This window comes from Cetorhinus maximus, chromosome 7 (assembly GCF_964194155.1).
Source record: "Cetorhinus maximus chromosome 7, sCetMax3.hap1.1, whole genome shotgun sequence".
Lineage (NCBI taxonomy): Eukaryota > Metazoa > Chordata > Chondrichthyes > Lamniformes > Cetorhinidae > Cetorhinus > Cetorhinus maximus.
In genome coordinates, this window is record NC_135885.1 from 25914675 (window position 1) to 25931338 (window position 16664).

At 42.0% G+C, this 16664-nt stretch overlaps 1 protein-coding gene across 1 annotated transcript in view; it reads right to left on the reverse strand.

Annotated features, from left to right (window-relative positions):
- Positions 1-4072: 4072 nt before the first annotated feature.
- LOC144682662 (NACHT and WD repeat domain-containing protein 2) overlaps positions 4073-16664 on the reverse strand; it is a 46027-nt gene continuing 33435 nt past the window's right edge. The window contains exons 6-7 of the mRNA XM_078545223.1: positions 14363-14943; positions 4073-7946 (exon numbers count right to left, since the gene is read on the reverse strand). Of these exons, the coding sequence (XP_078401349.1) occupies positions 4182-7946; positions 14363-14943 (4346 nt within the window). The 3' untranslated portion in view covers positions 4073-4181. The remainder of the gene's footprint in view (positions 7947-14362; positions 14944-16664) is intronic.

Here is a 16664-nt window from a genome sequence, read left to right on the forward strand (position 1 = left end):
ACACTTGTGTGGTGCGAATGTTACTTGCCACTTGTCAGCCCAAGCTTGGATATTGTCCAGGTCTTGCTGCATTTGGACATGGGCTGCTTCAGTATCTGAGGAGTCGCAAATGGTGCTGAACATTGTTCCATCCCCACTTCTGACCTTATGATGGAAGGTCACTGATGAAGTAGCTAAAGATGTTGGGGCCTAGGACACTACCCTGAGGAACTCCTGCAGTGATGTGCTGGAACTAAGATAATTAACCTCCAACAACCACAACCATTTTCCTTTGTGCTAGGTGTGACTCTAACCAGCGGAGAGTTATCGCCCTGATATACATTGGCTCCAGTTTTGCTAGTGCTCCTTGATGCCACACTCAGTCAAATGCTGCCTCGATGTCAAGTGTAGTCTTCATGTCACCATTGGTTCCTTTGCTAACCACTTTAAATTGGTGTCCCCAGTTCTAGACCATTCTGCCAATGGGAATAATTTTTCTTTATATATTCTTGTCTAGCAGTCAGTCTTCACTATAGAAGATACAAGTAACATCCCAGAAGCAGCTATAAATCAGGAAATAAAAGGGAGGGAGGAACTCAGGAAAATTGCAATCACCAAAGAAGTGGTACTGAGTAAATTGTTGGAGCTGTGGCTTGACAAGTGCCCGGGTCCTGATGGACTTCATCCTAGGGTTTTAAAAGAAATGGCTAGTGAGATAGTTGATGCATTGGTTTTAATTTTCCAAAACTTCCTAGATTCGGGGAAGGTCCCATTAGATTAGAAGATAGCAAACGTAACTCCATTATTCAAAAAGGGAGGGAGACAGAAAGCAGGAAACTACAGGCCAGTTAGCTTAACACCTGTCATAGGGAAAATGTTAGAAGCTATTATTAAAGAAGCTATAGCTGGGCACTTGGATAAGTTCAAGGTAATCAGGCAGAGTCAACATGGTACTGTGAAAGGGAAATCATGTTTAACCAACTTATTGGAGTTCTTTGAGGAAGTAACATGTGCTGTGGATAAAGGGATCTGATGGATGCACTATACTTAGATTTCCAGAAGGCATTTGATAAAGTGCCACATCAAAGGTTTGTGCAGAAAATAAAAGCTCATGGAATAAGGCATGGACACACTGGCATGGATAGAATATTGGCTGGCTAACAGGAAGCAGAGTGTAGGCATAAATGGGTCTTTTTCAGGTTGGCAAGCTGTAATGAGTAATGTGCCACAAGGATCAGTGCTGGGACCTCAACTGTTTACAATTTATGTGAGTGACTTGAATGAAGGGATGGATGGGATGGTTGCCAAATTTGCTGATGACAGAAAGATAGGCAGGAAAGGAAGTTGTGAAGAGGACATAAGGAGGCTATGAGAAGATATAGGTAGGTTAAGTGAGTGGGCAAAGATCTGGCAAATGAAGTATAATGTGGGAAAATGTGAAATTGCCCATTTTGGCAGGAAGAAAAAGTAGATACATAATATCTAAATGGTGAGAGATTACAGAGTTCTGAGGTGCAGCGGGATCTGGGTGTCTTAATGCATGAATTGCAAAAGGCTAGTGTGCAGGTACAGCAAGTAATTAGGAAAGCTAATAGAATGTTATCATTTATTGCGAGGGGAATTGAATGCAAAAGTAGGTAAGTTATGCTTCAGTTATACAGGGCACTAGTGAGCCCACATCTGGACTACTGTGTACAGTATTGGCCACCTTATTTAAGGAAGGATGTAAATATGTTGGAATCAGTTCAGAGAAGGTTTACCAGACTAATACGTGGAATGGGTGGGTTGTCTTATGAGGAAAGGTTGGACAGGCTAGGCCTGTATCCACTGGAGTTTAGAAGAGTAAGAGGTGACTTGATTGAAACATATAAGATCCTGAGGGGTCTTGACAGGGCGGGTGTGGAGAGGATGTTTCCTCTCGTGGAAGAATCTAGAAGTAGGGATTCACTGTTTAAAAGTAAGGGGATCACCCATTTAAAATGGAGATGAGGCACAATTTTATTCTCTCAGAGGTTCGTGGGTCTTTGGAACTCTCTTCCTGAAAAGGCGGTGGAAGCAGAGTCTTTGAATATTTTTAAGGCAGAGGTGGATAGATTCTTGGTAAGCAAGGGGGTGACAGGTTATTGAGGGTAGGCAGGCTACAGTTTTGAGCTTACTATCAGATCAACCATGATCTTATTAAATGGCGAAGCAGGCTCGAGGGGACGAATGGCCTACTCCTGCTCCTTGTTCGTATGTAGACCCTTCATGATTTTGAACACCTGTATAAAATCTCTCAAACTTCTCTAAGGAGAACAATTCCCCAATTTCTCCGATCAACTGAAGTCCCTCATCCCTGGATTTGTTTTCTTTGGTCTTTTCTGCACTCTCTCTCTCTTTCCCAAATGCTTTTTGAAGATTTTCCTCCTATGTATAGGGAGTTGCAGAGACCATGGCCACTGTGGGGAATGAGTATAGGCAGCCATCGCCCCAAGGACGTGGGGGGTCATGGAAGTTACATGTCATAATGGGCAGGAAGGCACGAGAGATTTGTCCAGAATGGTGTCCGATGCTAATGAGGTGGTCTCTTGCTAACCTGCAGACCCTGGGAACATGACCTGCTGATTTTTCAGTCCAGCTACACAGATCAGTAAGGTCCCAGGTTTAATTCCAAGCTTGTATTAAGTTACCTGAACTTGAGCCAGTACTATGGCCACAGCAAAGCTGGATATGGATAAGCAAATCAGTCACTCCTGACCATTATTCAGTAACCCCTGCTGGAATTGAAGCTGTTTGGATGTCAGGTGAGGACAATTGATTGCGATTTTTTCCACTGAATTACCTATTGGCACCCAATGTTAAGGCTCACACAACATCTGTTGTACAAGGCAAAGGGGGAAAGGATGACAAATGTGGAATTGTATCATGGGAAAAGAGTCAATGTCTTCAGGAAAACTAAAGGAGAAGAGAAAAAGCCTATTAGGTTATGTAGGATGTAGCCTAGAAAGCCTATATATACATGCTTGTTTGGATATTTTACATATTGGAAAGGCTAAGTAGTCAGTATGCTTTTCCAGCAGGCCAAGAAGTCCTTGATTTTGTTCCAGCAAGCTATCAATCTCCCACAAGTTGCAGGTATTGATCACTTGCAATAGTTAGACTTAAAGGAATATGAACAATAAGATCAGGTAAGGTCTAAAACAATACAAGATCATCTACATGTGCAGGCAGAGAGGAAAGGCTGCTGACATTAACATTTCTCTCATTCTGTTGTATTACTCGCTGGGCTGTTCCGGAACACCAAAAGTTGTGCTTTGCTCCCAAGTTAGCTTGTTAACTCTGTGACTGCAGTGTGTTCTTTAAATCTATTAATAACGTTTGTTCATTGCCGTATTGGTTCGGTTTACTTCGGAATCCTGAGTTATGAATGCAAAACATTTTCATTTCATTGTTGTCACAGCAAAAACGATCAGATTCAGATTTCGGAAATGCAGTTCCAATGAAAGGTCACAGAGCTGAAACATGGGGCGGAATTTTATGGCCAAGTCGCGGCGGGGGGCAGGCCATAAAATGCGGCGAGCCATTCAAAAGTCCAGTGACTTCGGCGGGACCATAAAATCCTGCCAGCGTAAAATTCCACCCATTAACTCTGTTTCTCTCTCCACAGATGCTGTCAGACCTGCTCAGTGTCCCCAGTATTTACTGTTTTCATATTAGAAGCAACCATATTACTTTTTCTCAGTTGTTTATGTTCTGGCGGTAGAAGGAATCTCTTCCATCTTTTAGAACGTGATTAACATAGATTATAAAACTGTGTTATGCACATTAAGAAAGTCCATGTGCCCAGTGCTTTGTAGGTGAACTACAAGGATCTATTTTCGATGGTTTGGTGGGGCTGACACCAGTTTACACCTAATGCCACCGTTCATTCTTCATGCATTCTCTTTTTTGGGAGCGTAGTTGACCCATCTAGCTGAAACCAATTCTAGGTTGTGCCCATATTTGCCAGAAAAGAGCTACAATGTTGCAAAATAGACATAAAATGCTGGAAAATCTCAGCAGGTCTGGCAGCATCTGTGGAGAGAGAAACAGAGTTAACGGTTCGAGTCCGTAAATCTCTCGTGTTGCCCATCAATTGTAAAAGAATTTGGGGGAATGGGTTAGCACTGTGTGTTCATATTCATTGGTTAACTGGCTGTGTACCAGAGTGAAGAGCAAGGCCGTTACTGTGAATATTCATTGAGGGAATTCACCCAAAAAGCATTGGGTAAGTTTCTGCACAACCAATCTTTCTTTCTGGGAGGGTAGTCACCTTTGGCCACCTTGCTTAGTCGATTTTTAATTTTGTTTTGAGCACCAGGGTAGTCAACAACTGCGTACATTCCAACAGTCCCGTCTTCAAATCCCACAAAAATATTTAAATCATTTTCAGACACAGCAATACATGAAGGGATTTTGCATAAATAGCAGCTTCCAATATTTTTCCCATCTGTTGTCTGAACAATATTAAGTTTTGCACTTGAATGAAGGTCACAATTACAGTGGTGTCTGTAACATACATAAACAACATATCGACCATCTCGGGTTAATTGTTGATTAAAGATAGCTCCCTCTGTATTAACGACACTCAATTTTCCATGGAGGACATCCAAAACATTGATACTCTCAGTGATCACCGAAATGATCGCAGTCCTCCCATCTTCGGAAACCTGGAAGACGTCCAATTGCCTTGAGAATTTGACAGGGAGCTGGATCTGTCGGCAAAGAGATTCTTCTACTAAATTCCAGGTATAAATACTTCCAGAGGATGAGACTAGCATGACATAGTCTGGATAGTCTTTCAGTGTCTGAAAAGCAACAATATCTGCTTTATCAATGCATTCAAATCTCTTGACTATGCCTCCTGACCACAAGCTAACAGCAAGAAGAAGATGCTCGTGAAGACCCAGAACAAAGGTACTTTCTGGTGTTATCATTGCTTTTTTTAAGTGGCTGTAAATGTTGCAGACGATGTGCCCTTTGGACAGTTTCCATACCTTTGATATGAGGCCTTCGCATAGCGACACAACAAAGTGGTCGTTTGGTGTTATCAGTAATTGTGTCACATTGCCACATCTGATGCGGTGCAGGTTTTGACCAGCTTCTGTATCCCAAACGTAAAGATCGCCACTAACATCTGCAGTTACCATAGATTTGCCTGTTCTTGTCAGAGCACAATGTTTTACAAGGTCAGCATGTGTAAAGGTAGCCTCGATTTGACAGAAAATCAGGCTCCATTTGAATACAACACTGGTGCCATCAAAGGTATAGAAATGCTTTCCCTGTGATGAAAGGAGAAGTTGTTTGGTCCTTTCTGTTCTTGCTATAGCTGAGGCTGTATCTATGCAGTCTAGGTCCCAGGACTTCAGAAAACCCTTTGAGGTAAATATTACCAAAGCCTTTTGCTTGTAGCATTTAGAGAGCCTCAATGGGCTACCAAGACTGTTCTCAAGTATTAGAACACATTGCCCAGTCTCTCTCTTCCATACAAATAACGCCTGGGAACCACTAATGACTGCTATAATGGAATCACAATTTTGTGACAATATAGCTCGGATGAAGCTTTCACTTTTAGGTGGTTTGAACTTGTCTGACATGCTCCAACTCAATGTGTTCCATAGTTCAATGCAAGATGCCCTGCACAATAACAATGAGTGCGAAGAAAGTTCAACACTCAGAACTTTATTTTCATCTTCTTTACAAACAATCTCTTCCAAGAGATGTGGCTCAGTCATGTCTTCTGTGCCCCAAACACAAATGTTCCCAATATTGTCTACAACATACATTTCCTCATTGGATTCAGACAGGAAAATGGAATAGACAGATGCTTCAGGAAATTCCAAAAACACTACGGCTATCTGGAGAGCAGTATGAATATTAAATATTGTGACTGTGTTCTTCAATTGCCCACACAATGCATATGTTCCATCAGTAGAAAAGGATACACATTGAACCTCATGTTGGCAGTTTAACTGCTTGACTGTGTGACAAGAGTCGAGACCAAAGACCCTCATCTCTGTGCTGTTCTCGAACCACGCTACTGCATTTGTGATGCTCAGAGCAAAACCACAAATTGGATGACGAATTTCTGCAGTGTTACCATCAAGACTGCTTCTCATATCAACTTCGTAAAGCAGCGATAGCTGGGCAAAGTTATACACTAATATAGTGCTGTGGACAGTCGCAAGTACAAGGAATCGGTCATCCTCTGACATTTGGGCTCCTGAAACTTTAACTCCATTTGTGTTGATTTGTTCCCAAGGTGCTTGGATCTCTAGGTTCCAAGCATATACAGTACCATTTTCCAGTATTACAAGAACAAGAGACTGTGACTGAATTTCTATGATATCAGTTGCTACAGACAGTTCAGAGGTACACAAAGCAGTATACACCCCGGGCACAGTAATTACTGGACTGTGCATCACAGCAACAACATTATGCCTGAGCCCTTCTTCATAAGCCTGCTTTAAAAATTTGAACAGTTGCGGGAAGCACTCTACAAATGGTAGAAGTTTCACCTGAATAACCATTGATAGATCATCAGGGGATGTTCGTAGTAAGCACCATGCGCTTTTCAGAACTGCTGCCAAAAATCTAATCTCCCTTCGATTTATTGAGAGAATATTTTCCTCTAGTTCAGCTATCAGCTGAACCAAGTGACCAGCTTTAATCATTGCTTGATGGGATACAAAGGAAGACAGCACATCAAGATATAGTTCTCCCAGTCTTCCGGTTCTTTTCAAATGATAAGCTAGTTCATTAACTTTTCTGTGATTTGGAAAGACGAAGCAAGGATTAGAAGATTGGAAATGAAAAAGCCATGGTTGTGAAGGCTGCTGTCTATCAACATATATCTTCATTAAAGGATTATGTTCCGATATCTGACAATGCATTGGTTGGTCCTCTATTGATTTCTGATGCAACATAGTAATGAGAAGTGGTTTCGCTCTTCCACTGGACCACCGGCCACTGAAGTATTCCACCATGATGTTGTGCATTTGTTGCACAGTTTCCACGTTCCTGAGGTAACGCCTATTGACAACCAGTGAAAAATGCCGGTTTGCCCAGAAGAGCAACTTTACTCCATTATGTAGCCTTCCTACCAAAAACCCACTCAGATCCTGTTGCAGTCTTGCTAATGAGTAATATGGCACTTTCACTGAGCCTGGCAAGTCTTTTTGAGGCCAAAAACGTTCTATAACATAGTCATCAAGTGACAAAATGTCCAGCAACTCAGCCTCACCGAGTCCTGAAGTTGCAAGTGTTATGTAGCCTAAAGCTCTGGAAACCAGTCTCTCCCCATGTCTCCTTTCAAGCGTTTCGAGTAGTAGCTTGATACTGTCATGAACACTTCTGCCTAAAGTCTGGTCATCAATATTGTCATGAGATCTCCAACAACGCATTTCATTACAAAGCAGGTTAACAAAAAGTGGGAGAGTACACTGCCCCAGGGCTGCATTTACATAAACCTGCTGCCCAGAGGTAATTCTTCTGTTGTAGGTTAGAAGGCGTTGTGTAAGAATTTTGTTGCATTCCTTTCTCTCTCTTGGCTTTAATTCAAGAAAGTCAGCTGCATCGGGGTTCAATGACATGCATTTTTGTGCAATTCCATACTTCTTCAGAGTAGTAGAAATAATTAACTTGGTAAAAGGTGGCAGAGATTTTGGTAACCACCACAAGGCTCTGGCACCATGAGTCCCTGAGATCTGGTCAACAGCATCTATCATTATGGTCAAGGGATGCTGTTCAGATGATTCTTCTAAAAGACTCACAAAACAGTTCATTAATTCCACAATGTTGTTGGAATATATTTGGATCGGTTTGTGGTAGCTTATTGCTATTTGCTGACAGATTCCAGTTAGGACATTTCTAAGGGAAGTACTTTTGCTCGTGGAAGAGAGGAAGCGGCTGACTGTCACAGGGTTACAGTTGTTTAGCCATGAATTTATCTGAAAGAAACCATATAGAGAAAAAGATTAGATATTTATATTTTATTGTTTCCCCAAGCAATATGTTAGTAGGTCATTGTTGGTTATGAGTAAAGAAATGCATCAGGTAGAATAGCTATCTGTGGGTTAACACAGTCTGTACAGGGGTAAGCCAGCTGAGGTGAGGTGGAAGGAGAAATTGTCTCATGGGACTGTAAAGCATCATAGAAGAGGGATACAAGAACACAAGAAATTGGAGCAGGGGTAGATCATACAGCCCACCAAGCCGGCTCTGCCATTTAATACGATCTTGGCTGATCATGACTTCAACTTCATTTTCCCGCCTGCTCCCCATATCCCTTAATTCCCTGAGAAACCAAAAATCTGTCTATCCCAGCCTTAAATGTATTCAACGATGGAGCATCCACAACTGCCTGGGGCAGAGAATTCCAAAGATTCACAACTCTTTGAGTGAAGTCATTCTTCCTCATCTCAGTCCTAAATGATTGGCCCCTTGTCCTGAGACTGTGCCCCCTTGTTTTAGATTCCTCAACCAATGGAAACAATCTCTCAGCGTCCACCCTATCAAGCCCCTTCAGAATTTTGTAGGTTTCAATGAGGTCACCTCTCATTCTTCTCAACGCCAGAAAATACAAGCCCAATTTACTCAGCCTCTCACCATAGGACAACCCCTCATTCCAGGGGCTAATTTAGTGAACCTTCGCTGTACCTCTTACAGTGCAAGTGTATCCTTTCTTAAATGTGGAGACCAAAACTGCACACAATATTCCAGATGTGGTCTCACCAAAACCCTGTGCAACTCCAGTAAGACTTCTTTCTTCTTGTACTCCAATCCCTTTGCAATAAAGGCCCAAGATACAAGGTTAAATGCAAGAGATTTATAACAGAAGGCAGGGGAAACATCTTCAGAGTTGTGAGGCTGTGGAATTCACTTCCAGGGTTAATGGGTGAAGTAGAAACTAGACCAACATTAAAGGTTATATTAGATAGGATGAAGAAAAAGGAGTTGAAGGGATTTGAGAGAACAACAATTGGAGTCATTCAAAACTGTGTTTAACAGAGTGCAGGAAAAACATAGGGCAGAATGTTGTCATCAGCAAGCAGGGGGTGGGGCCCGCTCGCCGATGCGTAAAACGATGCGGATGATGTCGGGCGGAACCCCGTCATTCTGCCTCATTTAAATTTTCAGGAAGATGGGGGCACAGCAAAATCAGCTGTGGGCCCACCAACCTGTCAATGGCCAATTGAGGCCATTGACAGGATCATTTAACCAATTAAAGGACCTGCCCGTCCAACCTTAAAGTTGGCGGGCAGGCCAGGAGCCCCGGCGGGGAATAGAAAAAACATGAAACCTCATCCACCGGTGGGATGAGGTTTCATGTAGGGTTTTAAAAATTGTAATAAAGTTATTCTGTAAATTATGAACATGTCCCAATTTATGTGACATTGTCACATGAGGGGGACATGCAAGGGAATTTTTTTTTCTATTTTTAATATTTTTCAAAGTTGAAGCGATCTCCCTGAGGCTACACTTAGCCTCAGGGAGATGTGCGCTCTTTCGTGCACATGCGCGAAAGAGCACACTCTTGCTTTTAGGGAATTCCCCCTGTCCGCACAGGAAGCGCATAGCGCTTCCCACCGGACGTCACGCTGGGCGGGCCTTAATTGGCCCATCCATGTAAAATGGCGGTGCGGCCCGGTTCGCTGGCAGGGATCGGCTCCGTGCCCACTGGAGATTGGGTCGGGCCCGCCCGCCTGACAGGCAGAAAGTTCTGCCCATACTCATTTTTCTTTCATGGGATATGGGCAGGACCACCATTTGCTGCCCATCCCTAATTGCCCTTGAACTGAGTGGCTTGCTAGGCCATTGCAGAGGGCAGTTAAGAGTCAACCACATTGCTTTGGGTCTGGAGTCACATGTAGGCCTGACCAGATAAAGATGGCAGATTTCCTTCTGCCATAAGGATATTAGTGAATCAGATGGGTCTTTATAGCAATCGATGATAGTTTCATGGCCATCATTACTGAGACTATCTTTCAATTTCAGATTTTACTATTTGAATTCAAATTCCAGCTGCCATGGTTGGATTTGAACCCATGTCCCCAGAGCATTAGCCTGTGGCATACCACTACACCACCATCTCCTCAAAGGAAAGAACAAACTAAACATTAGTGGGACTCCATGGATGGATAAAGACATAAGGGAACAATTAAGAGTTAGGAAAGAGGCATTGATTAAGTACATATACAACAGAGGGGTGCATGAGAAGATAGAATACAAGATTAGGAAAGTAGTAAAAAAAAGCAATTAAGAATGCAGAGGAACTATGGAATTAAGTTATCAAGGAACATAAAACAAAATATTTTACAGGCACATCAATAAAAAAGGAAGGCTTTGATGGGAATAGGAACATTAAGGGATAGACAGGGTAACACTACAGATTACAATAGAGAGATATTAAATAATTATTATGGTTCAGTACTTACCATGGAGATGGAAGAACAGGTAGACATGACATTGAATGATCAGATGAGTAATGAGAGAAGTGCATTTAAAATAAAAAAGGGGATGTATTGAATAAACCAACCAAACTCAAAGGGGATAAAACACCTGGTCCAGATGGATTGCATCCAGTATTTTTAAAAAATATATAGGCAAGAGTTAGCAGAGGCATTACTATTCATGTTTGTTAATTTGTTAGAAAAAGGTGCAGTGCCAGGGGAGTGGTAGATAGCTAATGTAATTCCTATATTTAAGAAAGGGGACGGAACTTAACCAGGGAATCATAGAACTGTCTGCTGCAGCTGCTGCTTGTAGCTACTCCTACCAAGAGATCTGCTGTCATGGTATGTCACGCTCGTCTGTCATGTGCCATCCTCACTCATTCACTGTAGCTCGTCTGCAACTGCTCTGTGACATCCGTCATCCAACTATGCCTCGGTCGACCCTTCTTTCTGCTGCCCTCCAATTTTCCCTCCAGATCTCTGTAGCTTTTCAGCTCTGATTAAATGGTCAAAATACTGACATTTTCTTTTCTGGATGTCCCTTTTTAAGAGTTATTTTCACTCTTCCTATTTCAAGCACCTCTTCATTTGTCTTATGGTCTGTATATGGAATTTTTAGCATACTTCTTAGCATCCATATTTCAAAAGCCTCTATTTTCTTCCATAGATCTTTACTTATTGTCCAGGTTTCTGAGACGTATAGGAAAGTGAACAGCATGTAGTATCTTATGAGTTTTTTCCTTGTTACAAGCTTGAGTTTTGTTGTTAACGCATCCTTCACCTTCACAAAATTACTTCTGGCTATCTCTCCTTCTTCCAGCTTCTGCCATCTTTTGTTCTCACTTGTCCTAAATATACAAACTTACCTACTTGTTCCAGTGTGACACCACCCACTTCAGTCTTCACTTGAGTTTCTTCCAATGTATTCCTTCTAACGACCATTGTTTTTGTCTTTTTGGTGTATCATTTGATCTATGATATTTTGCAGGGCCTGTGCTGATTCTTGAAATAGCACTGTGTCATCAGTATACTGCTAATTTGTTATGTTCTTGCCTCCAATTTTTACCCTTGGAGGTATATCTAATTCTCTGAATATTTGTTGTGTGTACAGATTGAATAATTTTGGCGACAGTACACAGCCTTGTCATACTCTTCCCTTCACATGAAACATATCTGATTGTCTCTCTTCTAGAGCCTGATGCTTATTACTTGGTCCCAATGTAGGCTCTGGATAAATCTCACATCTTTCCTGTCAATGTCATATTTCAACAACACATCTATTAACTTTTAGTGATAAACATGACTGAATGCTTTTTCATAGCCTCTGAAGCATATGTAAATGTTCTTGTTTACTTATAGATATTTATTGAAGATTGTTCTCAGGTTAAATATTCCCTCTCTTATTCCTACTCCAGGTCTAAATCCAGACAGCATTTCACCAATTTCAGCTTCAGTTGCGTTATTCTTTTTTTCTATTATGATTTTCAAGATCACTTTAATGAGATGACTCATTAAAGTGATATAATATCAGATAGTGATATAATATCAGATATAATATCACATAGCTTATAGTTCTAAATTAATTGCACTCCATTGCTTTGGGTTTCTTGGATAACTTAATGAATAATGAATGTCTCAAGTCACTTGGAATGTATCTTTTGGTATATATTTTGACACAAATTTCTGTTATCACTTCTCATTCTGTTTCTCCATGGGCTTTTGGATGTTCTGTTGTTACTTCAGCTTTGCCTGAAGCTTCTCCTTACTCATCAATTTCATCGTGTTCTTCACCTCCGATGTCTTAATGTTTGGTCCCTCATTTGCCTCTATATCTTGAGGGAGCCCACAATTAGGATCATCGCACAATTCACTTATACATTCTGTCCACCTTTTTGCTACTGCATCCCTTTCAAACAGCATTTTACCACCTTTGTCTTTTATGCACCCACTGTCTGTGGTTATCCCGTTCTTTCTTTTTGTCAAAGGTTTCAACTTCTAGTGCATAACTCTCATTTTGTGATTTATTTCCAGCTCTCGTACTTCATCACACATCTCATTATACCCTTTCTCTTTAGCCTGCCTACACGCATTCTTTATTTTCTTTTCAATGTTATCATATTCAGGAGTGTTTCTTTTCTTTCCTCTTTCTACCATCATAGCTAGGATCTCACCTGTCATCCACTCCTTGTCTCTTTTTCTTTTCCATTTTGGTAGCATTTTCTTTGCAGTATGTTGTGTATTTACTTTCATGTTTTTCCACTTGCTTTCTATTTATTGTTCTGAGACCTCTGCTTGTTTCGATTCATCAATCCGGAGACATTCATGCTTGTTTTTTATTTTAAGAGTGAATGCCTGTCTGATATTCTCATCCTTCAACATGTCAAGGTCTAAATGGGAGCACATTTTTTTCTTTTTTAGTATTTTCAGTTTCAACTTAATTTTCGCCCCAAGGAGACAACGATCTGAATTTATATCTGCGCCGGGATACATATGAATGCTCTTTATACTGTTTCTAATACGTTGTTTCACCACCACATAATCTATTTGATTTCAATACACACCATCTGGACTTCTCCAACTGTACAGTATTCTTTTTGGTTGCTTAAAGGTGTTTGCCACCATCCGATCATTTGCTTGACAAAATTGTATCAGTCTCTCTCCTCTTTCATTTCTCGATCCAAGCCATGTTGACCAACATGTGTTCTTGATGTTCCTTCATCGACTTTAGCATTTAAGTCGGCCATTGCAATGACCACATCAGCTGATTTAACTTGATCATAACTCTTCAGAATGACACCATAAAATGCCTCTATTTCCTGCTCACTGTGATCTTGTATCGAGGCATAAACTTTTATGACAACCAGATCAATTTCCTTCTATCTTAATCATGACCACTCTTTCTGAGATTGGCCAGTAATCTCAAACTAATCTCTTGTATTTTATGTTTACAAGGATTCCTGCTCCATTCCTACGTTTCTCACCTCCCAAGAAGTAGAGCACATGATTCTTCTTTTCCATATGACCAGATTCTAACCATCTTGCTTCTGCAAACCCAGTAAGTCAATACATTGTCTATTCATTCCTTGTTTGCAGTTATCAAGCTTTCCCACCTGATACAAAGTCCTTATATTCCATGTTCCTCATCTCAAGAAGCTACCTCTTCCATTGAGTGCAATGTGCTCAGAAACTGAGTGTTTAGGTCAACTATGTCAGAAATCTATTAGTAACATCATTGGGCAAGACTTCCCTTCCTTGCCACTACCTACAACAGAATCGGTTGCAGGGGGCCAAATCTCTTCTGTATCTCCTATTCTTCGACTATGACTTTCCCTGGCTAATTATGGGACTTATACTGTTGTGAGGTCCCAGACTCTTCACAGGTAATGGGCCACATTGCTTTACTAAGTGTCATGAAGGTTATGGGTTCAACTCCCACCCCAGAGACTCAAGCACAAAAAATCAAAAAGTTAACAGAGTACTGAGGGAATGCTGCACTGTCAGAAATGCGGTCTTTTGGATGAGACTTTAAGCTGAGTCTCTGTGTGCCCTCTCAGGTGGATATAAAGATCCCATGGCACTATTTTGAAGAACAGGGGAGTTATCTTCATTGTCCTGTTCAATATTTACCCCCCCCAATCAACATCGCAAAAACAGATTATCTGGTCATTGATCACATTACTGTTTGTGGGAATTTGTTGGGGGCAAATTGGTGGCCTCATTTCCTATATTATAACAGTAGTACATGTCAAAGTACTTCATTGGCTGTAAAGAGCTCTGAGATACTCTGAGGTCATGAAAGGCATTACAGAAGTACAAATCTTTCTTTTTTTATTTACTTGGCAAGTGGCCAATCACCAGACCTGGGGAGGAGAAAGGCATAACAGGACAAAGTCAAAGATAAAATTCTGTACCTGTTTGGCACATGTTGCCATGAGAAGTGTTTTTCCACTGCAAGGCCCTCCCACAATAATGAAGGGTGAGTTGGATTGCTCCCCAAGGATGTATTCTTTAACCTGGTCCATTTCTTTCCACTCAAAATCAGAGAGGGCTGCATATAAATTGCACAAGGATGTATGCTTCATCATTTCCTCCATCCCGCCATCAAACCCGTCTGTCGGTCTTTGTGCATTGTTGCTGTCAATGAGCTTAACCACATCAGTATAAAACTGCTGGCAAAGGCCCTCGGTGTACTCTTTGCTCATTTGCTCTGTACAGTTCAGTTTGTGGTTGTCCAATAACGTACAGGTGTAGACGTGTAAATTAGAGGAGATGACGAGTGATGGAAGAATCTCGTCACGCAGTCTGAGGAGCTTGGCATATGCCAGGGCATCCTGGGGCAGCTGCCTCTCCGTTTCTGTTTGTCCTTTCTGGTCTTTGAGAATCTTCTTAAGGTGGCGAGTGAGGTGTGGAACTTTACAAATGTAGCAAATGCACTTTTGGAGAACACTTGGCGGTTGATTTACAACAGCATGTAGTAACTCATCTTCAAGAGCTATACAACGAAATAAAGATATTATAGCATTCATACTTTTAAATGGGCTTTAATTTGTTTCTGTTCAGGAGCCTTTAGTGGCCTGTTTTTCATTTAGTTTTCATTACAGAATTTCAGGCTTGCAATATTGATGTTGATGCTACAGACCCTATGGGCTCAATTTTAATGCATTCCCCCCCGCCCTCCCACGCCCTGAGTCCAACCCGATGACAGGCAGGGGGAGTTTGGGTGGGGGTTGGTGGCGGTGAGCAAAATTTAACAAGTACAAATCAAGCCACTGACAAAGAGGCCTAATTAACTTCCAAAACTTGTGCCCCAATGACAATATTGATACTGCAACTTAAAATTAACTGAGTGAGGGAGGTGCTGAACGGTCAAGTGAAGGTGCAGGAGATCAGCTCCTTGTAGAACACTTTATGGGCCAGGAGGAGCAGGAATGCTCCCCACAGGCCTCACCAGGAAACCTTCATTTCCACTCCTTGCTGCCCCACCCAGCCTGGATCATGACCAGAATATTCACACTCCCCATCGTGATGGCCTGATTAAAGACCCATTGTCCTTGATCTTCCCCACTATCTGCTGTACTGACTATCCTCACAGGTCTCTGGCTGCAGCTCCTGCTGCTTGTTTGCTTATCTGCACACCAGCCAGTTTATCAATTGGGCCAGCTGTGGGTAGGAGTCTGCAGATTATTTAAATAGGGCTCTCCTGTTCAGATCGGCAAGGCCTCCACATCCCAGGTCTTATCAGGTTTCCCCTGCACTCTGCCACCCTCTCCCCACCTCTCCGTTAAAAATCAAGACTCATATTTCATATTAGAATCTTTTCCAATTAAATGCTTGAGAAAAAGGAATCAACCTCCTCCTGGAGCCCCAGCATCACAGTTTCCAGTCTTCAGCTGATTTGATTCACTCCAAGTGATATCAAGAAATGGCTGAAGGCATTGAATACAGCAAAGCCTATAGGCCCTGAGAATATTCCGGCTGTAGTATTGAAGACTTGTGCCCCAGAACTAGCTGCACTCCAAGCCAAGATGTTCCAGTACAGCTACAACACAGGTGTCTATCTGACAATGTGGAAAATTGCCCAAGTATGTCCTGTCCGCAAAAAGTGGGACAAATCCAATCCAGCCAAATACCTCGTCCATCAATCTACTCTCAAACATCACTGGAAGGTGTTGTCAGTAGTGCAATCAAGTGGCACTTGCTCAGCAATAACCTGCTCATCGATGCTTAGTTTGTGTTCCACCAGGGCCACTTGGCTACTGACCTCATTACAGCCTTGGTCCAAACATGGAAAAAAGAGCTGAACTCCCGAGGTGAGGCGAGAGTGACTGCCCTTGAAATCAAGGTAGCATTTGAATGAGTATGACATTAAGGAGCCCTAGCAAAATTGAAGTCAATGGAAATCAGGGAGAAAGCTCTCCACTGGTTGGAGTCATACCCAGAACAAAGGAAGATGGCTGTGGTTGTTGAAGGCCAATCATCTCTGTCTTAGGACATTGCTGCAGGAGTTCCTCAGGGTAGTACCTGAGGCCCAACCATCTTCAGCTGCTTCATCAATGACCTTTCCTCCAACATGTCAGAAGTGGGGATGTTCGCTGATGATTGCACAGTGTTCAGTAGCATTCGCGTCTCCTTAGATACTGAAGCAGCCATGTCAATATGCAGCAAGACCTGGACAACATTCAGGCTTGGGCTGATAAGTGGCAAGTAACAGTC